At 44.2% G+C, this 25,556-nt stretch overlaps 1 protein-coding gene across 3 annotated transcripts in view; it reads left to right on the top strand.

The window, feature by feature from the left end:
* RORA (RAR related orphan receptor A) overlaps window positions 1-25,556 on the top strand; it is a 384,558-nt gene that overhangs the window by 302,668 nt on the left and 56,334 nt on the right. The window contains exon 1 of one of the 3 annotated variants that reach the window (XM_055807191.1): window positions 6,958-7,205. The exons of the other annotated variants lie outside the window; for them this stretch is intronic. Within the exon in view, the coding sequence (XP_055663166.1) occupies window positions 7,175-7,205 (31 nt within the window). The 5' untranslated portion in view covers window positions 6,958-7,174. Of the gene's footprint in view, window positions 1-6,957; window positions 7,206-25,556 lie in introns of those variants that run through there. 3 annotated transcript variants of the gene reach the window in all.

Here is a 25,556-nt window from a genome sequence, read left to right on the forward strand (position 1 = left end):
GCCCATTTCATCTTGACTGCTGAACCATGCCTCAGGAGAAGGCCAGAAACCCACTGGGTTCCCTCCTGGGGCTGCATCTGGCCAGACACGTGTGTGAGGGGGATTCTGAGAAAGAAATAATCTCACTTCATCTCACACACTGCTCACCACTGCCTTTTCTCCCTGCCTTGGCCATCCCTGATGATTCAGAAGAGGGCAGAAAGAGAAACCCAAGGATTAAAGAAACAAAACACCACCATTTGATCAATGTGCCTCAGGGAAAAAAAACCCAACTGTTACTTACCCTGATACGTAACTGGCTAAAGACCTGAAGCCAGTGGTCAGGTCGGTCATAAATTTGCTGGGAGAAGTAGGCAGGCTTGGAACATTCTTAATAGTTTTCACTTTCCTTTCCTGTGGGAATGCATGAAAACCGGGCTGCCCTGTGAGCATTGCGATTCTTCTGCAAATGACTTGTATGCGCTAAGTTTGGGGAACTGGACCCAATACTTCGTGAAACTCAGTTGTTGCCCATAAAACTGACTGAAAAGGCTGCAGGCCGAAGGCTTTTTAGACAAGTAAGAACTTTTCCAATACTACTAAGATATTTTTCAGAAAGGGACCAAAGCGCTTACACAGTTCTGTCTGCTTTCAGCAAGCCTCCAAAGGCACTATCGCCTGTACGGCTGACATCCAGTATCTCTGCATCTGGGCATTTGTTTTCGTTTGTCACCAGCAGTATGGTCAGTTAACTGAGCAACTTCCCAAGGGCTGTTTCTGTGCTGCTGAAGCTCGAACGTCAAGCTGAAAAGGAGCAAAAGGACTTTTGAAGATTCCAAAATATGTTGAAGATGTTTCACCACAACCAACACAATTCTCTTGAGCAGGTTTACAGGGAAAGGTGGTTCTTTGGAGAGCCTGTTTATGCCAAAGAATGACTCTATGATGATGATCCTTAAACAAGAGTCTAACAGTTGCTTCTTTGAGGATAACCAGTATCTTGCTTTGCTTTGTGCTATTGACAGTTATCTCAGCAGTAGGTTTTACACCATCCATTGACTTTTCCCCGCCAAAAGGGATATGCTGAACAATACACAGCTGCAGTTTTTGGCAAGCAACACCGGCCAAAAATAGGCAGGTAAGATTATGCATGAAACTGAGAGCTCTAACAGCTTTCAAATAATTCCTGCTTTTTGGCAGCATTAATGTTAGGACATTGTAAGAAGGTTTGACAGTGTGATCTAAGACCAACTTTTAAAGCCTATAGATGAGAATCTCTCTGAGATCCAACAGGGACTCGGCAGTGGCAGCACGATCAGTACTCCAATACCCGTCACTTCATAACCACGTTTTAGGCGTGGAGAGAAGGCAGAGGCTACTAAGTGCAGTTGGATTGATTTCTTGATAACCTTGTAATCTTTCCATGGACCCACTTGCAGTTGGTGGCAGGTGATTAATTGGCCATAGCCTCATCTTTCTAATCACTTTAATTCGAAAGTGTACTGCTGTTACCCTATATTTTGAAAAGCGGCAAATGTTACATCCTTTCAAGGGATTTCAAGGCCAGTGGAAACTGGGTGACAATCCAATTGATTAGATCTTTAACATCTTGTACTGCCGACAGCATACCTAGCTGATGATAATGACTCTGGACTTGCCTTTCATCCAGATGAACCCCAAAACGTTTTGTCAAGTCATACTTCATTTCAGCAGGTGCAGAACTGTAGCAGCTGTTGGGCAAAGCACAGCAACCAGTTCAAAAGTTGTGGATAGCAATGTACTTAATTGGAAGTTGTGGGGTAGTGTATAAAATGGCTTGATTAAGACATATAGCTGAGGCCCATGCTGCACAAAAGCACACCTCCTCAGCAAGAATTTGGGAAGGTATTTTGTCTGAAGCAAAATGGTATGATTGCAGGGTCAGCATAGCAGCAGTTTTAAATAGATGAAAAAGAGGCAACTTAATGAGGACAACCTCAGTTAGATTCATCTTCGACGGTGTGCTACTTGGAGGGCTAGAAATAAATGAAGATTAAAATACCACTGAATCTAGAGAAGGGAAATGTGTTTAGGAACAACAATTTTCTTTTTGTCAGTGTTGCGTATATCAATTAGAAACTCCTTAAAACGTGATTGTCGGTAGGGTGGACAGAATTGTGACTTGCATTTTGAAGATTATTTAGGGCTGCAGTTTTCCTGCACTTTGTTTTGGATGTATTTGGTAAACAAGGCTGCTGCAACTGCTGCACCTGCGTGGTTTCACATATAATTATTGTTGTGTAAGAAGCCAAAAAGGCAACAGCACAATGCTTAGAACTTGTTGTGCATTTCAAACTCTTGTTGCATCTAGCGCTGCATCCCTGTAATGACCTGGGAGCTGAACACTTCACCTGACATTAGGATTAGGTTGCAGTTGGGGGAGGCTTCACTTTCAGTATCACCTGCTTTTTCCTGTTTACCAGGAAGCTACTGTCACCTTCTCTGGCCAGCGTTTAATTCCTCAGAGGAGATATTTAAATGTTGATAAGAAAGGAATTTTCTATAGGTGTTTGAAGCACTGAAAAATACTTGAGCCTTTCCAAATGTTACCACTATCTATTTGAATCAATACAAGATTTCCTGGAACTTTTAAAGAACTTACTTCATTAAAAGCCCATGAAAACTTCAGAAAAACAATTAAAAATATGCATGATCGTGTAAATTTATACTGACAGTCTAAGCTCTTTTGTTAAGCAAAAACATATGTGGAAAACTTAGCTCTAGGTCATTTTAACAAAGGGAAGAAGCTGTCTCTGCAAAAACTGAAAATATGGAGGCCCTGGATGATTTTATTGAAATGGTTTTATATCACATTTCTTTTCCAGTAAGTCAAGTTTTCATCTTCATGGGAGAACGCAGCATGCAGTTATTTCTTTGCCAGAGGATTTGTATGCAGTTGTGTATGTGATGGTGATAGAGCAGTGGATAAATGCTGTACCTTGTAGTTGTTTGACAACTTCAGCTTCATAACAATCCTGTGCGGTTATACCTCCTTCAGACGGGGTTATTATGTGACACATTTTCTTCTTTTAAGAGCATTTTTTCCCCACTGCTGTATACAGAAGGAGTGTAGTGGTTACATCCTGCATTTACTAGTCAAATCTTACATTTCAGCGATAAGGAGGTCTCAGAATTCTTTCTGAATGAAGCATAACCATGCAGCTTCACTTAGGCAAGAATGGACATGACCTGACAGTCCGCAGAAATGCCCTCCGCTGGTGTTCCAAGTCAGGACAACATAAACATCCTTCTTTAATTAGTTGCATTTAAACTACTTCTGTTTGGGGATGTCTTTGAACAAGTAGTTAGGAGTGGTTGCTGGTTCATCTTGGAAGCTGAATGTATTACTTTGCTCAGTAGGTTTAAAAAGAGGTGGAGGAGAAGGGCTTTTCAGTATTTTCTGTCCTGTGCTTAGACTACTCAAATACTAGTTCCCTGATTACTAGTGCAAATAGCTGTCATGGGTATTTTCCCTTTCTCTGTTAGCAATTCAACATTAATTTTTTTAGATTTTTTTTTTCCCCTAGCAGAGGTTGAAAAGGTTGCTAGAAACAGTTGTTTCCCTCTGATTGCTGCAGCAGCTTGTGGTTAGGCTAACAAGTTGAACACCCTTTATATCGACACAACCCAGAGCAATACGTGATAAGGTTACACAACACGTGGAGACCTTTAAACTGGCAATCTCACATTTGTAGTTCCTGGATATTCGAGCGTGGTTAGAATTTAAGTTTCCCCTGCAGTGGGCCCTGAGCACTCACAGCTTCCCCCGGCCACGGTGGGCCTTGGGGCTGGGGCGGGCGAGAGTGCAACTGCCGTGGCTCAGCTGGGCAGCAGGGCAGGAGCCCACCGCGCACCCCCGGCCCCCCGGAGCTGCTCACCGGCAGGCTGCGCGAGGAGCATGCCAGGCACCGGGGCTGGGGCTCTGCGCCCTGTGCTCTGTGCCCTGCACCGGGGCCCTGTGCCCTGTGTCATGGCTCTGTACTCTGCGCCCTGTGCCCTGCGCAGTGTGTCGGGAATCTGCGCCCTGTGTCTTGCACCAGGGCTCTGCGCCCTGTGCCCTGCACTGTGTGCCAAGGCCCTGTGCCTGGGCTCAGCACCCTGTGCCCTGCACTGTGCGCCAGGGCTCTGCACCCTGCGGTGGGGCTCTCCGCACTGTGCCCTGCACCCTGCGCCGGGGCTCTGTGCCCTGTAACCTGTGCCCTGTGCCCAGGCTCTGCACCCTGTGCTGGCCATGGTCGGGTCAGGGCAGCAGGCCAGCCCCAGGTAGGTCCAGGCAGCCTGCTCCCAACCAATGTCGCAACTGAAACGTGAATTTCCATTTTGCCAAAATGGCCACATTCTGGCACCACAGAGAAGCTGCAGCACAGGTTTGGAACCACCCCACATTTGGGGGCACGTACCCGAGCAGGAGATGCTTGTGTGCCCTGCCAAGTGTGCACAGAAGGTGCCTTGGCTGTTGGGTAGCAGGCCTGGCTGTCTCCTGGGACCAGCTGCTGCCTTTTCTGAAGAAAAGGTGGCGCAAAGGATGAACGCATGATGTGGTCAGGGTCTGCTCTGCAGGCCGCTACTTAGTCTGAACCATTAATACATAGATTTGATGCCTTCAGGAGGACTTTGAATGCAGAAATCCAGGAAAGAATTGTGTGTAGGCTGAGGTGTGGTTTCTTGCTCCTGTGAACAGTAGGGGTATGAATCCTGCCGTGTTTTGTCGGTATTTATCAAATGCTTGAGTAACAAGCACAATCAAGTACAAGCTTCTGGAAAATAAGGAGCATTCATAGATGTCAAATGAAACCCCGCTGTACAAATCGGTGAGAGCAGTTGCATGACGAGTAAACTGCAATACTGAGCTAAGTATTATTTGACTGTCACATTGTCTTTGTGTTGTCATTGATATGGTGTCTGAACTTGAGTGAGACTTTCAGTGTTGCAATAGTTTGGTAAATTGGGAGGAAACGGATTTTAAATTGCATTTTCATAATGAGGTCAAACCAAGCCAGAAAACTGAAGTGTGAATGGATGTTTATACATACAGAAGTCAGTTAGCAGATGGCTTTAGATGGGATATTGACAACAATAAAGTATTTTAAATGTGCTCTTCTCACTTAAAATATCTGATGACCAATCTTCTATAATTTTATGAAGCAACCGTTGCAAGGCATCTGTAAGAATGCAAAATCTGTGTTGCCTGCTTATTATTGAAGCCGTTTAGCACATCAGATGTCATTCCAGATTACCAGTTGCATTTCAGTTGGACTGGAAACAAATACAGATCAGTAATAATGTAAGGCTGTGTACCTTAAGGTTAAATGTCTGACAAGACAACTAGCGCTAATGGACTGTGACATTTTTCAAGCCATAGGTCTGACATTACTTGCTGTGTCAGAGTGAAATGTTTACAACGATCTAACTCCACGTTACAATATATTAAGACGGCATTCTTTTCTCTCGTGCTTGCTGCAAGTCATCTGACTGCATCTAAATTCCACAGCAGCAGCTGGCCCACACGTAAAAGCAGCATTTTCCAGGTTCTGAAGAGATCAGAACAGCACTGTCAGTGGTGTTTGATTCAGTCCAGGGTGACCTGTAAGCTTTCTATGCAGTGCGTCGCAACTTTAAAACATGTGCTGCAGATAAAACTCCATGAACACAAACCCACCTGGGACCAGATCTGCCACTGTAACTTGTCTGAGCAGTACCTCACAGTACTTGTAGTGCTACTGGTAGGAACGGCTTAATGTAAGTAAGGATGACAAACCCAGATCAAAAACTTTATGCTGAAGATGTTAGCTAAATTTACACTACTGCACCAGATTAGCTCTTGGATTATTATTTTTTAAATAAAATATTTAAACAATATTTTGCATTAATGGGATTTGAATGGCTAGACTGATAAATGGTAAGTACACCTGGATAGCGTCTTATCATGTTTAAATAATATCATGCTGTATCGAGAACTCATTAAGGAAATAGGTGAGAATTAGTCATTAGGGGCCATTTAATAACGGATTGTTTCAGTGTCCTTGTCTCATAAAGGCTCTTTCTAAATACAGGGTTTTGTTTCAGATAACAAGATGCTTCCTCTGGCTTCTGTTTATCTGGTTTCCCTTGTCTTATTTTCATTAAATGCTTATACTTCTGATTAAATTATTATGAAATGTTATATTCTGTCCCCTGTTAAATAGCTTGTAATGCATCAATGCTTTTCTTCAGTTTTATGTGTTGTGACACTCTCTTCCAGCGGCTAGGATAGGGATTGGAAAAGCTACTGGGTTTGTTAATGCAATTTTCACCAAAGTGGTTTTATTTTTTCATAGGTTAGAATTTTTTTCTGTGTTCAGCCTTGCGCTGCCCCTCTTGTAGGGCGGATGTGTGCGTATTAATGATGCAAAACTTCACCTCCCAAACTGACAGTGTGGTGACAGCTGATGCTACCGCGTACATGGAAATAACTCCAGCAGTGCTATAATGCTTCCCGCGTTCCCCGTAAATCCTAGGAGAGCATGAAACCCGTCACCAGACGGATTTAAAATGTAAATGCTGTTCTGCTTAATCATCAAGTCAACGACTATTAAGTGTATAGCCGTGTTATGCCCAGATGTGGCTTCGATACAGTGTGGGTTTGTTTTTTGGGTTTTTTTTACTTAAAATAACACTTACAGATCTTTCGAGGGGGGGTGAACTGGGACGGCGGACGGGGAAAGGCCGCGGGCAGCGAGCCGGTGCCGCCGCTGCTGCCGCTGCTGCCGGCCGGTCTCAGCAGCGTGCGGCGGCCGGGACAGCCCCGCAGCCCAGCCCCGCCGCGCCGTGCGGCCGGGCCCGGGGCCGCCCCGCTGCCGGGCGGGCGGGGGCGGTGCTGCCGGGCCGGGCTCGCCCCGTGACCGGGCGCCCGCGCCGCCCCTCGGCGCCGGCAGGGGAGGGACGGAGCGAGCGGTGTAAACAAGGCGGGGGGCCGGGGCTGGCTTGATGTCAGCGGGTCACATGGAGCCTCATATGGGCCGGGGGATGGCGGCGCGGCGCGGCTCTCCGCTGGCAGGCGGCGGCGGCTGCTGCTGAGGCGGCGGCGGCGCTTCTCGCCCAGGGCCCGTCCCGTCCCGCCTCCGCTCCCGCCTCCCTGCCCGCCGCGCTCCGCTCCCCGCCGCTTCGCCCCTGACAAATGATGTGTTTTGTGCTCGCCGCGATGAAAGGTAGGCGCAGCCCGCGGGAGCCGCCGTGCCGAGCCGTGCCGTGCCGCGGGGAAGCGGGGGGAGCCCGGCCCGGGAGCGGCGGGGCCGGCTGGAGTCGCGGCGCTCCGTGGCTTCCCCTCTCCGTGCGCCGGTGCCAGCGCTCGGCGTCCCGCCGCTGCGGAGCGGCCTGTGGGAGCCCGGGCCGGGGAGCGGCCCCGGGAGCGGGGCAGGTGCTCGGGAGCCCGCGGGGGCCAGGGCCGTGATGCCGGGCAGCGGTCGGGGCAGCCGCTGCCGCGCTCCCGCGCCGCTTGGGTGCGGGCGGCCGCGGAGCCGCTGCACTTTGCACCGTCCCCGGCGAGCTGGAGGGTAAGAGATCGCCTCCCTGCCGCACGGCTCGGCGGGGGGGCGCGGGGCCGAGCCGGCTGAGCTTCACCCGGGGCCCCGCAGCACAGCGCGCCGCAAGATCCGCCCCAGCGCAGGGGAAGCGGACGCGCAGGAGCCCGCAGGCGGCCGGCGGGGCTGAAACGCCGTCCGAAGAAAGGGCTGCTCGTTCGTAAAAGGCTTTGGAATGAAAGGAGAAATCGGAGCTCCCGAGTGAGCGCGGTGTTTTACACCTGAAGCCTTCCCTGCCTGCCGACCCGAGCCCTGAGAGGGGCAGCCTGCGGCTGAGGAGCGGCGGGCGAAGTTTGTGATGAGAAATGAAAAGTTTCGAGGTGTGTTTTCGGTCTGCCCTGTTTCCTCGTAAAGTGAGGACCGCAGCAGAACTTTGCATTGCAGCGTTTTTAAAGTCACAGTTGGTTTGGTTTTATTTGTTTTTTAAAAAAACCAACCAACCAAACAAAAAAAACCCAAAACAACTAAAACCGGGAACTGGCTTTTCTTAAATATGATATTCTTTCATAGTGATCTCAAGAGTGTTACTGTCAACATTTATTTTTGATGCCCTTGCTAAAATACTAAATCTCTACCCTCTAAAATACTTTCCTGGATTGTGTAGGTAAAGTTTCGCATTTTTAAAAAAAAATAATTACTTGGGGGGGGGAGGGAAATTGAATCCTGCTTTAGCTAGATATTGTGTTTCCCCCCCCCCCCCCTTTGCAAAAGCAGTAGGTAATGCACACCAGCAGCAGCACAGTGTTTGAGGCATGGTAATTTTCAATTACTGGGCTTCCTTTTCTTCTTGGAGAGAAGCCTATGTGAATAAAGAGAAAAGCACTATATTCATTAATCATTAGCCATGCTGAATGTATTTGGCAAGAAAATGTAATTGGGTCGATTCAAATACGCGCATCTATAACAAAAGGAAATGCATTTTTTCAAGTGCAAACTATATGGGTATTTTAGCAGTCCCTTAGAATTTTACATTTTCTGATAAGATTTTTTCAACATATCCCTCATAAGCCTGTTAGAACCATGAAATCAAATAAACAAAAAAAAAAAAGGGAGGAAAGTACACAAAAAAAAATCGGAGGGTGTAATTGCCTTGTATGCTTCTGGACAGAGACTTAAGGTGTGTTATAAAAGAGCAGGCAGATGATTTTCAGCAACTCAACTTTGAAATATTTTTTTTACTCTCTTGGGAGTTTCATTTAAACCTGTTCCCACACCGATGTAAAATCTTGGTGGAGCCCAGCTTCTGGGTTTTAAAGTATAATTCTTAATGGCTTTACTATGAAAATGCTTAGGTCTCTGTAGTTTTCACAGAATACTTACATAGTATATTTAATTCATGTTTAATACCATTTAGTTTTCTAGTGTACAGAAAAACTTTTTTTGGTTTCCTGTCCTTCCTCTAATTTGCTGGACGGGGTTCAGCTGGAGGAAATGTGTTGTCGTTTGTCTGAGAGTGCCATGAAATAATAGATCTGCAATCCAATATTGTGATTTAAGATAAGCAGACCAGTAGCATAGGGAATGTAGTTTTATATAAGCTTAAAGGTACAAGGAAAAAATGTAAAACATGTAGGTGAATTGCATATTTTATTTGTTCTTGGTGCTGTAATGGCATCTTCTGGTGCTTATGATCTTTTACAGTTCTGAAGTGCAGAAAATCATGGTCTGCAGGAGAATATGGGATGTTACAGATTTCCATATTGGATTTTTGTGAGTGAAAAAAAATAATATTAATTTCATTCCTATTGCTGTTCAGGTAGCCCAAATTAATACCATGTGAAATTAATTTGTGGCACTTTTTTTTTAAAAAAAAAACAAAAAAAGAGCAGCATAATGTTCTGACAAACATGCTTGCAGTTATTTTGAAAAGTTCTCGGACTGCCAGACTATATACTGGTTTGAATGAGTGAAGGTTTTGGCCCGCTGTCACACGCTGATAGCCGCACCAGTATGCTCAGAGCTGGAGAACAGAGCAGCCCGATGGAGGGGCTGGATGTGTCCTTAAAACAGGCTGTGTGGTAAGAAACATAACTTTCTGGTTTCAAGCAGAGAGGAAGGAGAGTTTTTTTCTGTTTCTAAGAAAATAGGCAGTGGCGAAGCATCGAAGTTCATAATGACTAAGTATTTTCTAGATTTGATGGGTTTTTAAAAATTATTTATCAACTGTTGTGAGTCTGTGGAGGATCCATCCTGCTCACATTCCCAGTTTACAGTATGTGCAGGCCAGGTCGCCGGCTCATAGCGTTAAGGGAGGGTGTGACTTCACGTGTTTGCCAGTACAAGTTTGCAAAGAATCGGGTAGTTTCACCAGCATGTTCATTGGTACTAATTTTATTCCTGGGAGAATCTTCGCTGGTAGAAGCTTCAAGGTTGACTTCAAGGAGAATAGTACCAGGTGCTGTGAATTGGTGAGCAAACACCTGCGCTGGGGCAGAAACATGGGTCTGGTTGTCATGCCAGTACATAACTGGAGGCAAGCCCAGGATGGAGGGGGCTAGGACTCACGAGGGTAGTGTTTAACTTTTGGGTTTTTAGTAAAGAGGCAGGGGTGAACCAGGCCTGGTGCCCACAAGAGCTGAGTACCGGTGCTGTCCTCAGGCCTGGACAGAAGGGTTCAGCCCACTGGTGGGTTTAGAAAGCATGGAGATGAACCTGGCAACAGTTTTGCTACACTTTGTACGGACATTTCTAAATAGAGATTGGTGGGAAAGCAGATGTAAATTTTCTAAGCTTTTTCTACACAGGTACATTTACCATTGAGGCGGAGTTTGCACTACTAATCCTGACTTTGACCATGTGGCCCTTGATGAAGTTGAAACTGTTGCCCTTTTGTGGAGGATAGTCCAGATGATGAGCAGGCTCGGTTGTTACCTGGTTGTAAGAAAAATTGCTTCACTTTGGGGGCGCTGTGGTTGGGTCATTGGAACTGTAACTAGCTTTATAACTGAGACTGTCTCTGAATGAAAATTCAATCATATACAAATACCTGTTTAAGGAAGTAGGCTCTGGTTTCCTTATTAGTGCACATAATTTTTGGATCTTACTGTATTTTTTCTGCCTACCCAGATAGGCAGGATTCCCCTTGCTGCCTCGCTAAAGGGAGCGTGCCTCACTTGAGGTGACCTCAGCGCTCCGGACTCGCAGAGCCGGGCTGCTCGGAGGCTGCCTGTTGGGGATTTGTGCAGTGCTGCTTACTGTGGGTGAGCTTTGCTAAGTCTGTCAAGCCTGACGTGGTTTTGACGTGTTTTTCGTCATGTATCTTGGCAGCAACCTGCCAGCGTGTTGGTAATTACTCTGTTTTTCACCAGTAAACAGCTGCCTATGAAAAAACACCTTGCCATGGATTTTAAAAAAAGAAAAAAATGCTTTACGAAATGAAGTATGTTTAAATTTGCCTTCACTGTGGCACTATTGAAAGTCAAATCCAATTTAGCAAATACCCTGGTACAGAACTGCTGTTGACTAAATATTAACAGAATCTGGCCTTTGGAATTGCTAGCTGAGAGGCTGTTTTCTCGCTGCTTTAATTTCATATGACTGATGTGAATGACTTACTTGTCCCTATGGTATTTGTTGCATCACATCCACAGGATAAGATTGGTTTCAGGTGTATAGCTGAAATGTACTTTTCAGGTCCTTTGAAAGACTCTCAAGATTTGAAAGTAAAAAAAGAGGAAATCTGCCTTTATGTCTCACTCAGTGATAATCAAAGGCAGTCGCATGCTCTGTACAAGTCTCGGTTGGGGACGCTCCTTTCAAGTAAGGAGAATCTGTACGTCCTGTTTGAGTCAGCTAAAACCGTGGGTGCTGAACATCTCACTAGATCAAACTCTTCTTGCAACTTATGTACAGCCCTTGCCTATCTAAAACGGCAAGCCTGTTCCAACTGGCTGGCAATACAATGTTAAAAATAATAATTCTAGAACAGTTCTGGAAACGAGGCAAAACTGGAGTGGTCTGTGGACACCACACAAGGACTTCTGTACCCTTTAAAAAAAATCCATGAAGGGACGATGCGGTAGAAGTGGGTAGTTAAGCGTTGCTGGTGTTTGGGTGTGGGCTCTGCACTCATAGGAAACACCGTCAGGTTTTATCCAGCGAGCTGATGTGGGGCTGGGGGGGGGAGATGCTGCTGGTTCGGGGTGTGATGCAGGCTAATGGCCTGCTGCTTTGAAGCTTGGCTTTGCAGCAGGGAGGTGAGTGTTTGTATTGGCATTTATAAGTTCAGTGAATAGTGTCTAGAGACCTCTGTCAAGAACTGAGTCCTCTTTATATCGAGTACTTCCCCCGTGTGTATGAAAAAGACTGATTTCTTTACTCGTTCCATTATAGAGAGCCTTATATGTTTGGCTCCCCTGCCCCCCCGCCCTCCCCCCCCCAATGATATAGCGCTCAATTTTAACCTTAAGGGGTTTTAAATCTTTCTTGCTTCTCTTACCTGTGGTACAGTATAGAAATGATCGCTATCGTGTACTAATTACTGACAGCGTTGTTAGTATTTCATCTTCACTACACAGCAGAATCCTAAATTGGTGTATTTGTTTCTAAACTACAAGTACTAACTCAAAACTGGCAAATCTTTATGTCTCTCCTGAGTTACACATGCAGCTTCACCTGACTTTGCGATTCTCTGTCTAGTATTAGAGGAAGTTGAGATGCAGCATATTCTTTTGGTCTTTTTCCCTTCGTATTCCCATGAGATAAGTTTTTGTAGTGTGCAAAATAACTGTGTGTGACAAGACTGAGTTATTAGTCAGACTTGATAAATTTTAGAATGTTATTCTGTGAGTTTCTTTCATTTGCAATGAGACAAGAAAACATAAATATTCACCTTTCTTGTATTATCTGTGAGCTGTAATTTGCAATTATAGCTGATAACTCCTGAGATCAAGCAAGCAGTAGTTCTTTTGTGATTCCTCTTTTCCTTGAGGACTGATATCTAAAGGATATGCGTATAACTAATGGTGCAGAAACCTGTCTTCTAAACCTCTCCTTCCTTTTTGAAGATTGTTTTGGTGGGTTTTTTTCGCTCATTTTTTGCAATAAACATTAACAGGGGAGGGGAGGATTCTGGCCTCCAAGAACAGTTGTGTTATAAAAAAAAAGGTGACTGTGTACAGTGCAGACCTCTGCTTGTTGGATGAAAAAATCCCAACCAAATAAAACAAAAACAAAAAAAAACCCACAGCAAAAGAACACCAAAACAGACTGAAAAGTTGAAGCAGAAGGCCTTGTTAGGGAATTTGGCAGATGGACTTTCTTCTTGTGCTTCTTACTGTTTTAAAGGGAGCCTTGCCTGTGGTTAACAAAGTCTTCAGTTTGCCCAGGGTTTTTTCTCTTTTCTTGCTAGAGGCATTTAGGCTAAGAAGTTCTGCAAAATACGGGTTGGCAAGCTCGGTGCAGTTTCAGGCGGCCTCCCAGTTGCCTGCACCTTATGTTGAGAACACCAGGGAGTGACTCAGGGCGGCAGTGACTCACGGGGTGTCGTGCTGTTCCCCTCTTCTGAGTGGGGGTTAGCTGCAGCAGGCAGCTTGCTGACAGGCTTGGGAAAGGCAGTGAGCTGGAGAGAGCCCCTCGCAGTACCACCGCTCTACAGGGAGACTGCCTGCCTGCACAGGTTCACAGGCAGATTCCTGTTTTTTTTGGAAAAAATGCAATTTAATTAGCATTTGCTGCCCGTTTCCTTTTTGCTGTCAGGAAAAGTGAAGCCTTCACGCTGATGGAAGCAAATGGGTATCCAGGAAAATCCAAGTGCAGTGTTGTGAATGGTCGGGTATCTCCCTCACAGCCTGCCGCCGCTTGCTTAGTGCGTGTGCTGTCTGCTCCAAGGTGCAAAGCCAGAGCTGTTGTTAGCCACGCAGTGGCAGTCTCTGAGGTGGCTAATGCTCCTTGCGCTCTGTGGGTGCAACCTAATGTGCATCTGTGACATATAAAGCTCTCGCAAGTGCAAGCGTTGTGTCGTTGTCCCCCGCCGAGAAGCCTAGGGGTTCCACAGCACTGCTGAGGGGGGGAAGCCTGCTGCCCTCACCACCAGACATAGCCCATTGCTGCCAGGGAATGCAGCTGGGTGCAGTTCATCTTCATGTGAACTTGCCACGGTCAGCAGCAGTGGGTGCTGCCACCCTTTAGCGTTCAGCCTGGCTCCATTGCAGTTAAGCCATTGACCACAGCAAGGTCACCACTGCACTGCATTTTGTGTTTTCTTTCCTACATGGTAGAGCGATGCAGGACCCATAGCTTGTGGCTCTTCTGTTTGTGCGATTCCAGCCTTTGGGCCTTTTGTCATGCTACATGCGTAGCCATCTAGGCTAAAATCAATGTCGAGCGAGCTATAATCATCCCAGCTTTCATTTTAAGAGCATTTATCTCAAAGCTTAATTAAAGCTACTTGGATGTAAATAAGTCTAACCTCTTCACTTCTGAACAATGCAAATAGAATAGTCAGCATACTTATAGGGTATCAGCCATGTAATTATTGTGTAATGTTTGTGTTCTTTGAAATACTGGGCTATTTATTGCCATTGAATCCTGGGACAAGGTGCTTCATAAAACCAACTGCATGACTCTTTATTTATGCACTTTAGACGAAGTTCATCATTCGCAAACGAGGGGGCCAAAAAGTGACATTAAATCTTTACATAGACAGATGCGCTGTGACAAAGGGTTTGTCAGAGGGTTCTTTCAAACCGAAGTGACCACAAGCCGGAGTTTTGTCTGGTTGGCAGGGTACCACGGGCTGTGTTCCTGCGTGCCAGGGTTGCTTTTCACTGGCTGTAGGTGGTGCTCGTCAGAGGCGCTGCGGGCACCCGCCTGCCACCTCTGCTCACACCTGGGCTGTTGAGAATACTCTTGGCACTGTCAACTGAAAATAAGGAAAAGGTCGTGTTGCCATTTGCACACGCTGTCTTCTGCAGTGTGCTGTTTGTTTAGTGTTCTCCAAGTCCTAAAGGCTTTGTTGTTCCTACTGTTATTTTATTAACTGCACAAAACGGAAGCCTGGGGAAGGGTGCAGTATGGCCGTGGCTCCTGCTGCCCCTCTCCCTGATGGCAGGAGCTGATGTGTTGACCTCTCTGCCCCAGAGGCAAAGGGCGTGGCAGCAGGGGCACTGAGGTTTTCTATATACCAAGTTACACAGGGGAGGTAGGGTGGTATTTTGAACTGCTGTAGTTAAATAATCTTAAAAGGCTAGGTGGCGTGCATGTGGAAGGCAGTTGAAAGCCATGTTTGTTTCAGCTTGCTTATTTTGGACAGAACTGTCTTAGTTTTAAATAGTAATTTCAGAATAGATGAACTGGAACAGTGGGAATAGGACAGTATGCAGGGCCTTGGGTTTTCAGTCTCCGCAGTTTGAAAGGGGACAAGGCTGTACTCGGACATGTGTTTGTGGTACTGAATTTCTGCCTCTTTTTCCAAAACACCAGGGAAGCCAGGATTGGCTCAGCAATTTTCTCCCTTCATCTAAGTATCATTTGCTGTTTAAGACCCAGTACAATTAACCCGATCCAATTAGAAATCAAGTTCTCATTGCATGTGGCACTTAATTTGCACCTCTTGTGAGACTGCCAGGGGTCTTAGAAGTTGATGCAGCACCATGGGTTAAACATGCCTAAAACTTCCATGAGCTGATGTTTACCTGACTCTTAATTCTGAAGAGAGAAGTGCTGTCTTGTCCAGCCACCTCTGCTTGGCCCTATGCCTAATGGGACATGATTGGAAGTGTCATTTATCTTCTCACCCCAGAAGAAGGTTAAATTATCTCTAAGCTCCAGGTGCTCTTTGCCCTGAAGCCCTTAGTCTAGGTAGAGTGTAGAAAGCCAGTAAAAAATGATCCCTGGTCACCAAAGTATTTGGAGCTTCCTTTCCATACACGGGCATTTGCATGCTTTAATTCTGACTTATATTTGAACGGTATAAATTGCTTTGCTACTTGACAGGAGCAGCTACTGTTCCTGTATCAACTGTAATGTTGCTCATAATGGGTGCATTTGTCCATTCAGCTAAATTAATTAGCTCATCTTTGTCTCTGTTTGATTTGGCAGAGTAGTTATTGTGGGGAAAACACACATTTTCTGGGAAATGTATAGTGATTGCTTGAAGCTCAATTTGGGAATTAATAAACCCATTTTCTGCACTGCAGAAAACCGCTTGTTGTAGATTGCCCCTGGTTTTGCCCCTCCTCAGACTAGCTCCTTCTAGTTTGCCGTAGAAATGTTTACGTTCTGGATGTTGTATTACTAATGAATTTTGGGGGATATAAATGTAAGTGAAACTATGGTTTGGTACTAAGGCTCGTAACATGCAGCTGGAGCACTCCGGGGTTTCAGAGGTATGTTTGCAACTATTGCTGCCGGGTCGCGCTCTGCCACGCAGACAGGGTCAGATTGTTGGGGATCGTCTGGAGCAGCTGAGCTTACGCTAAGCGTTGTTTTTCCTTCGAAGGGACGCTCCCTGCAATTGTTAGATTGACAGAGATGTATTGTATTAAGCTTTGGGTAGAGTTTTTCTTGTACCGTGAGTACATTATTGAATTAAAAGAAGTATTTGCTTAAAATATGAGTACACAAAGATGTTTATAACTGCTGGATAGGTTCTTGTATCAACAGATAATAAAAAAACCAGACAGGTTAATTAAAGAGCCAGAGATGTTTCATTTGAGAAACCTCATATGCATAGGCGCCTTCTAAATGGCCGAGGAAAACAGGCTGAGAGCATTCCTGCCTCCCCAGATGCGCCCCAGCGATAGCAGGAGGAGCAGCAGTGGTTGGCAGCACCTGTGGCAGCCAGCAGTGTGGAAAGGCATGGGGCTGGCGCAGGCGTGGGGGCTGGAGCAGGGCCAGCGGAGGCAGCTAAAGAAAGGAATTGATTTTCCTATTGTTCTCTTCAAGGAGGATCAAAATTCTCTCTCCAGCGTCCTGCATGGGTTGCTTCGATAGAAGCTCTATGTGAAACCTCTCAGTAACACAGGCGATTTGTCACCTTTGCGTTTTTCTTGGCGGGTTATTTTGCTGCACGTGATAGAATCTGTGTGAGTGCTGAGAACGAACTTTTGCCTGGACCTGAAAGGACCCTGAAACAGCGATGTCTGCGCTGTTGCTACGGCTGGCTCTGTTTAACCAGTTTTCTTAAAAGTCTACCCGTATCTCTGGGAATAACTTTGCAGTTCCCAGCCAGAAAGGAGTGCAGCACCTGGCTGCCTGGCTTGGCTGGTGCTGGAGTGCTTGCTCCTCTGAGTACATCCAGCTCTTAACATGTGCTTCGCGTTACTCAGCTGCTAGATGGTTTTTAGAAGAGAAATCAGTATCTGTAACCAATTTGTTTAATTTTAGATTCTTTTTTCTGTCGTACTAAACAAAACTAACTATAGTACAGGTTCCTCGCTTTCAGATTTTAACTTGGAATTAAAATGTTCAAAGCAGCACGTTTCTCTGGCCAGTACACTGACAATGTGTCTTTAAACTAGCTGCCTTGGAGAGGGCCACCAGTAGCAGCACTGATTTTGTTGTGGAAACCTAGAGCTCATTATGGGGAAATGTTCCCTCCTTGCTGTCACTGTTCCAAAATACTCTGATTTTCTTCTGATGTTTTCCCTCTCAACCACAGTGTTTATACTTGCAGAAGGGAAAAATAGCCAGACGTAAAGGTCACTCTAAAGCAGAGACCTTTTGAATGGCAAAATCTCACCCCAAAGAATTTCTGCTCTTAGAATTGATGTAAAAGCCCCCCAAAAGTGCTTTGGAATGGAAGCTCTTCTGTATATCGCACTGGCAGCTCTGGCATGCGCTGGTGGTAAATTTGCACTTTATAACATGTTATTCCTGCCAGCGTTGATTAGTGTTTTGTCACAGAAGTAACTAACTTTGTAACTTAATCTGCTTTGGTTTTGTCAGTCTAAAATTTTAGGTATACAGTCTGCACTATGGAAAAAAATGTACTGCAGAGGCTACCTCTGCCTTGGGAAGCCCCTGAACTGTAAAGGCTGGAGGGAGGCTGGCAAAGGAGGCAGAGGCACCACCACATGCTTGCCTTGGCTTTATTCTGTTCCTAATGCAGCTGCTCCTGGTCACTGCCAGAGTCCAGGCATGAGCCCAAATTATCAAAAAGAAACTGAGGAAATGCATACCTTGACTAGGTAATTATACTTTATGTTAAATACATTCAGATATATTAGCTAATACTTGTATCAATTTGTAATACTTGAAAAACCTGATCAGATCTTGGGGTTTAATCAAGTTATCATTCCAGAAGGGTAGCACAGTTCTTGTAGAAATTCTGAAAACAAGTAAGAAATCTGACTCATAAAGCAAGTGCCTCATGAAATTTGAATGTTTAGAAGAGAAAATGACTGGCAGCTCCTCTTGTAAGCATGCTAGTTGCAATAAAGTATAAAAGTTCAACATCAAAGAGATCACCGCTTAGTCTGTGGCATATTTGTACATCAAAGAACAAATACAGGACAAAAGGAGCTGTATAGAGATACAGTTCAGCCTTGCAGACAGGTCCCCGTGGAATACTAGAGAAAGCTGCTTTCATAATGTGGAAATTATCTCTGGCATATCTTCATTTCTGATTTGGGGAGTAGGTAAGATTAAGAATTAAAAGCAGTGTCTCCGAATCAGGTCTTGCCAATATAACTAGGTAAGAGCGTCTGAGCTTACGTGATGTCAGCAGTGCCGTCTCTGTTGCGGTGTGACTCAAGTGTATAAACATAGGTGACAGGTAGGAGGTATGTGTGCAACGCTGCTGTTGCACTGCGTGGGGGAGGATGGGCAAAAGTTGTATAAAATATGTAAGTTAAATGTCTACTTTGGGATTAATTTTTTTGTACGTATTATTGTGCCTGTGGTCAAACGCTGTATCGTGTTGCCCAAAGAGGTTGTGGAGTTGCCATTCTTGGAGATCTCAGACCTTGACTGGCCACAACCCTGAGCTTAGCTGACCCTGCTTTGAGCAGGGGCTGCACCAGGCAGTCTCCAGTGGTGCCTTCCAACATCAACTCTTCCATGATTCTATGAGAATAACACTTACTTAATTATGACCCTTCCTCATAAAAGCTGCAGTTCAGCCAAAAATGTGACCAGCTCCAGCACAGTGAGAGTCAACCAAACTGGGGGTTTTACTGCTTTTTCTGAGCTTTTGTAGTGTGGAAGCTGGATGTATTTTTGCCAGTTGGGGCTTTTAGTAGTTCGGTGTGGTTTTGGTTTTGCTTTTAATCCTGAATTCTCCCTGAAATCAATGAGGAAGTTTCTGGATGTCTGCCTTAGAACTAAAGAAGAGTAATCTTGGGTATCTAGAGCACATGTCCTCTTTCAGAACAAGGCAGGACGTGAGAATTGATCACAGAAAATTGTTGGGCTGCTGTTGACAAATTGGTGGTAGCATTGTATTGAAGGCAGTGGAGACTTTGCTATTAATTTGGATGTATCTGTTTTAATATTAAAATGCAAAGTAGGTCACATCAGTTCTTCAGTTCCAGTATTTCTTCTTCATTTGTATTTCTTTTCTGTAAGTGCAGACTGGTTATGTGGTGTATAAAAATGTTAATCATAAAATCCAGATAAAGTCTGAATTCTTCAAAGTTCCAAGTGTGCTTGGATCAATAGTTTAATAGCGGTTTCACCTTTTATGAAGATAGTATCGTCAGCAGACCTTTTTTTTTTTATTATTGCAGGGCTGAAAATAGTTAGGATCTCATGGAATCATTAAGAAATACAAAGGGTTTCTGTTAAAAACCCTTGGGAAACCTGATTAGGCATACTACTGTATAATTAATTGATGTGCTACCACACTTAGAGAAATATTGCATCAGTAAACAGAAGTCAGAATGTAAAAGCCTAAGACGAACTGCTGGGAATTATGTAAAGACATCAAGGCTTGAAAATAACGTGTTGGGCACCTCAGGAGAGACCAGCATTTGCATTTGGTGGAAGGACAGGAGGCTCTCCAGGAGGCCGGGCTGAGGGAGCTGCAGAGGCTCAGGCCTGTGCTTGGCGCTTCCTTTTGCAGTGCAACAGCTGTGGACACCTTTGATCTCACTGATCGCGATGTTCTGTACTACCCTCACGTTGATGTTCTGTGAGTTCCCTAGATGGTATTCTTATATTTTTTAAACAGTGTCAGGTTAAGTATTGTTAAAATACTCCTTTTGTTAAAACTGTGCTTTGCATACATTTGTTCTAATAATTATGTTGTTGCTTGAGATATGAAATGGGTAGCTGATTTTTGCCAGTGTTTGTCTTGTTTGCTTTGACACCTAGAAATAACTGACAGCAAGTAGTCTGTAAATTACCTCTTTGGACATGTCAGGGTCCTCTATAACATTATGGTAAAGAGATGCAGTAGTTGTGTGTGTGGAGGTCAGGGTGGACATGATGATACATGAAGAAGCTACTCTTCTGGAAAGAAGTTTAAAGCCGGTATGGAATCCTTTGCTGCTGCCCCATTGCAGCATTTCATTCTGGGACGGTACGTGTACTGTGATGTGTCCCTGTGGCCACGGAGGAAGAAGGAGCTGTTACCACGAGCTTCTGGCATTTCAGAGACATTGATTCTTGGTGATTTGAAGAAGACATTACAGGGAAAATAGGTTCATATTTTTTCTGTTTAGAGAAAAACAGCTGTTTTTATGGAGGCCTATTGCTGTATCTGTTCCCTCACCCTGTTGATGGGGAGAAACGAGCTGTGCTTGAAGAGCTTTACCAGGCAAGTGGCTTTACCTGGATCTTGCAACATGCTTGAGTCCTAACAGCACTGCTCACTTCTGCACACAAGGGCACTGCGGAGAGTTGAGGATGCTCAACATGCTGAAATCAAGCCTTTTCTCAGGAAATTATAATAATTGAATGTAAATAGTGATCACTGCTCTCAAGTAAATGTAATGGCTGCGTGCGTACCTTGCTATGAGGAATTAACAGCAGGCATGTTTGTACTATGCTGTTACAAGAAGGTGGAGGTTTCCTTACTCGAGTATGTCAAGTCCTGGCCTGCTAGCTGGCATAGAGTGTGTTTGGAAGAGATGAGCTTTATATTTTAGAAAGACTAATCAAATGAATTCAATTTATATGCTAAATTGAAGGAACTTTTGAAAGAGTTTACTTTTGAATTAAAAACCCAAACAACTAACTCTTTAGAGACTGTTTTTCCCACCTTTAAAATACCTGAACTGTCAAGTTAATGGCTTGTTATTGTAGAGTGTGTGTATGCGCGTGCACAAGGAGCATTGCCAGCAACTCGTAAAATCAAAATCCTTCAACACTCCCCCCCACCCCACCCCCCGAATTGAATTGAAAGTTTTCTTAAGGAGGTGCCAACAAAAAATAATGTGGGGTTGTGTAGTTTAACTGCTTTTTGTGGATTGTTCCTGCGTTATTAGCAATTTGGTAACTATGTGAAGTGGTGGGATCTCTTTACATGTGAATGAATGTTCTGAATGGGCAACACGCACAGATGTCCAGCTTGTCTCCTTGGAGCCTGAAGTTAAAGTTCTAGGAGCATGTCCAAAGCTGGCATAAAGCTATGTATCTCACATGAGAAGCACTGCTGTGCACTGGCTAAGGCATTATTTCTAAATCCAAGTGAGTTTTTGTTAGGCAAACATACTTTCATTGCTGGAAGTTTTACAGTTTTTGAAGACTCTTTATCTACTACTAGTGTAAAAGCACCTTAATAATTGAAATTACATAGCATGATTTCAAATGTAATCACCAAATATAATGTGGGAGAAGAATTACATTTATTTGTAATTAATCCCAGTTTTCAGAAAATGCTTTCGAAGTTGTATTAAGCTGGATACCAAAACTGTTATCACTTTGGAAAATGTTCCAAGTCTCCAAACATCTCAGTAAAGTGTCTGTTTCACAAAGGACTACTTTGATCCAGCTATCTAAGAGATTTATCCAAGGAGACAAAACCCAGATTGCTTACTGCTAATCCAATGCTTTGCAAACAAGATTTTAATTATTATTCCCTTTACTTGTTTCTCAAAAATTCAGGCAGATGTACAATGGGATAGTTTCTTCCCGTAAATAATTAAGCCCATCGTAAACAATGTCAGTAGAAAGTAGTCATGAGATTCATTTAGTTTTAAGTACCTAGCCATTTTTTCCTTGTGAAAACAATGTCGTGTCCCAAGCAGTCTGAATGCTCATAAATCATATTAGTAGAAATTGAGAAACGATTCCAAACCCACTGTTAGGCTTTTACATTTCTTCTTAAAACTTGTTTGTTGTCGCAGAGACCATCTGAAGGAGGAAGCTGTCCTGTAGCCTGGTTCATAGCAAGTGGCCGTAAGGTTGGTGCAGTGGAGCCTGTTGGTATTTCTCTTCATGTTAGCCGAGTTGCTTGTGTGCATCACATGTGCAAGCGGTGCCTGTAAGCAGGCGCAGGCAGGCTGAGCTGCTTTCTCTCTCTGATAACCTTGCAGGAGAACTGTTCCCTCCTTTAATATGAGCCAGTAAGGAAATAAGGTCTTAGCGAAGCCGTGCTTATTACTACTCCTGAGAATGATACTCTTTTTCATAGTGACATCAGGTATTGGGACAACCTAATCAAAGAGAATTTAGTCGTGGCCTGGAAGAACAAAAGGCATTTCCACCCACAAGAAAGTTGAGTGTGAACGCTGTGGTGGCATTCAGTGTATAGCAATAGAACACACGAGGGACTGTATTCTTCAAGTGAGAATACCTGTAGCACTGAAGGAATGAAAATAAGCATGTATTTGTTTGCCTGTCTGCTGATGCCATCACAGTAGTTCCAAGTACATTGTTTGGTTGAATTAAAGAACCCACCTAAATATTTGAAGGCATTGTTTATTAACAGTAAATGGTTTTAATGTCAGAGAGGGTAAATTAATTTTGTTACACAATTTAGCAGATGCTGCTAAATGTTGTGAATATTGTTAGTTTTGAAGTAACCAGCAGTTACTCTGGCAATTTATTAAATCTCAGGACATTGCATAAACAGTCTTAGATGAGAAAAACAACCTGCAGTTTAGAAGCTGAGTCTCCATTCTGATGCTCTGGACGGATCTCCTGCTGCCACCTGACACGGAGCCATGCCAGGCGGCCGTGCACTGTGGATGTCTTGGGGAAGCCCTGCCCGTGACGCAGCCGGCAGGAGCAGGCTTCGTGGCAGGAGTTAAAAGGAGCAGAGCGGGCTGGAACCCACCCCAAGGCAGCGGGCACGGGGCGTCTCACCGGGCGCCCTTCAGGCTCCTGAACAGCCCGTGACAGTCACAGCACGCCTCTCGCGTCCTTTCCAAACCATCTGATACTAAGCTGGCAAAGGGCTTATGTCAAAAGTTAAACCGGTGGCAGCCCTCTGCTCGGTCCTGGGCTTTCCGTGCCTCTGGGCAGGCTGTGCCCGAGCCGCCGCTTCCCGGTGCAGGGCAGCGCTGGAGCACCGTCCCGCTGGCACTGCCGGGGACCACGGTGCCCGTGCTGGGGCAGGGGGCTTGGCGCCTGGGGGGGGGGGGATGTGGTGTCTCGCTTGCTGGATTCGGGAAGCTATCCATCTTGTCTTGATGAAGCTGAAGAGCACCTCAGAATAACGGTAGCGAGAGGTAAATCTGTATGAATTCTCGCTTTGTTTTCCTCACGTTTCTTACCGACCGCTTTAAACAAATCTTCATTTAGATTTTTTTTAATGAAAACGTTTTTTTTTTTCTGTAGTGAATCTGTCAAAGTAAATTGATGTGTCACATAATGGCTTTGTGGTTTGCAGGTTTTATTCTTTGTTTTAAGCTGATGCAGAGGGTGTATTTTGATGCTGTTACACTGTGATGGATGAAAAAAAACTGCGCTGACTTTTATCCAGGAGAGGGAAGCGAGTTGTTTTCTTTCAAGGGCTGTAGATCAGTTGGTGTCTTAGAAGAGTAATGCCGTGACAGCGGGGAAGAACTCCTCTTTGATACTCGAATCTTTCTATTTCAGTTGGTACAATAATGGGCTTTTGAATTAAAGGTTTGTTAAAGCTTGTGTCTATTTCAGAGTATTGACAGCCGAAGCAGACTCACTAAGCTAAAATTTATATGTTTATCTAAGCTTGTTAAAATCAGAATTTATGTTGACTGTACTAATGTCTAAGCTCTAATACCACTTTTATATAGAAGGCTGCTATTTAAATTTTCAGTGAAATAAATTTCTTTACAATATGCCTTTGAGTTATGATTTATAACTGGATTCATATAAATAAATGCTTTCAGCCAAATACCGTTGAACTAATTCCATTTTCAAGTCATTAATTATATTTAGCTCATTGGAAAAAAGAGGGGGAGAGGCATCAACTAACCCTATATAAAAGTGACAACAGAATTGTTTTGTGAATAGCTTTTGGGGCCTCTTAAGCTATGAAGAGTGAGTAGTTTTTTGGGTTGGTAGTTGTGGGGTTTTTTTAATTAGTGTGAACAGAAACTAGATAATGCGTTGCTATACTGAAAAGACAATTCATTTTGAACAGGCATTAATACACTTGATGCTTTTTGCTTTCATCATGTTAAGGTCTTTGGCTTTGCAATAAGATCTGGCTATGCAGTGAGCCTACTAGTTTGTGCAGAAAAAGACTCCCTTGTTTTTTGATAGTAAATCCATTAACTCTTGTCAGATTGGTAAATTTTCAACGTGAATTTCTTCTGAAGTATGTTCAATTGAATAATTGGTTTGCTACATTCAAACAACTTAATGTAAGAAAGATATGTTACAGCTTTGACTTCTTAAATATATTGTGTGAAGCTTATGATCAAGTGCTGACTGATCACTGAAACTAAAATCTAGATGCAATGAGAACACGGTGGATTTTAATGCCATTTTTGTGAGCTTGCTCATTACACTTTATTAATAGGATTCCGGTTTGTTCTTTTCAGGAGTTTGAGAGAGAAAATAATAAAACTAAGTATTAGTGATTGCAGTTTCCCAAAGACAGTTTGGGAAATAAGTAGTGTATGTATTTTTAGATTGGAGCATGGTACTTATGCCATTTCCATCTTTTATCCTTCCATTTTGGCTCTTCCATTTAGTTGGATGTAAGAATTTTCCTGCTTGGAATTCACGTCACCCTTGGATCGCATAGGCTGCATGCAGAACTGTCATCTTGCTGAAGTGCTGTGTAATTGCCTGATCCTCTTTCCTTTGCTGTCTAGTTTCTCATTTCTTTCATTTCATTGCTTTCATTTCTGCTCCTTCATGTTAACATTCTTCATCTCTAATTCACTTTCTTGTGTTCTTCTTTCACCCTGTTTTGAAAGCAAACTGCCAGTGCCTTATTTAATCTCTTTATCAGTGTAGTGAGGCGTAACAACACAACTGTACATTTTAGGCCCTTTATAGCCAGCTGTTTCAGATCATCATGAAAGAATGAAAGACAGGGCCCTCTAGGACACCTCTGTGCTTTACCTTTCTAACACTGCACACTCAGTTCTTCAAGAGATCTTTGTTCCTTTAGTAGCCTTCTGGAATAGTTCCAAGCGTGCCAGAGGGTCGTGACAACTGGAAGAAACCACCTCTCCAGGCCAACTTTAATTGTCTTTCCATCTACCGAGATTCATGTCTGGTCTCTAAAGCCATGTCGCCCACCCCCAAAACATTTTGGAGTTTATTACCACCTTTTGGCAGTCTGTGCCAGGGACACCAGCAGACACTGTTGGCACACTCGGGAAACTTGATTTGTTTCTTGTTTTACTTGGACAGAAACTGCTGCTCTCAGGTTCACAGGGCTGGAGGAAAGAGATGTGGAATTGCTGTGCCAAGCTGCTGCACTATCTAAAACATTTGATTTAATATCATGAGCTTCCTAAACATACACAAGTGGTTCTGGTAACCGGTGTGATTAATAACAAATCAACCACAGGCTAGATTTTAGGGGGGTGTCAATGAAACCTCTGCCTTGCTCGTAGATTACCTAGTAAATTTGAGTCTATTAAAATAAACTAGCATGAAGCAAGAAAGCTGTATGCAATCACTCTTCAACAAGCTGTTTTACAAAACACA

This window comes from Falco peregrinus, chromosome 1, assembly GCF_023634155.1.
Source record: "Falco peregrinus isolate bFalPer1 chromosome 1, bFalPer1.pri, whole genome shotgun sequence".
Lineage (NCBI taxonomy): Eukaryota > Metazoa > Chordata > Aves > Falconiformes > Falconidae > Falco > Falco peregrinus.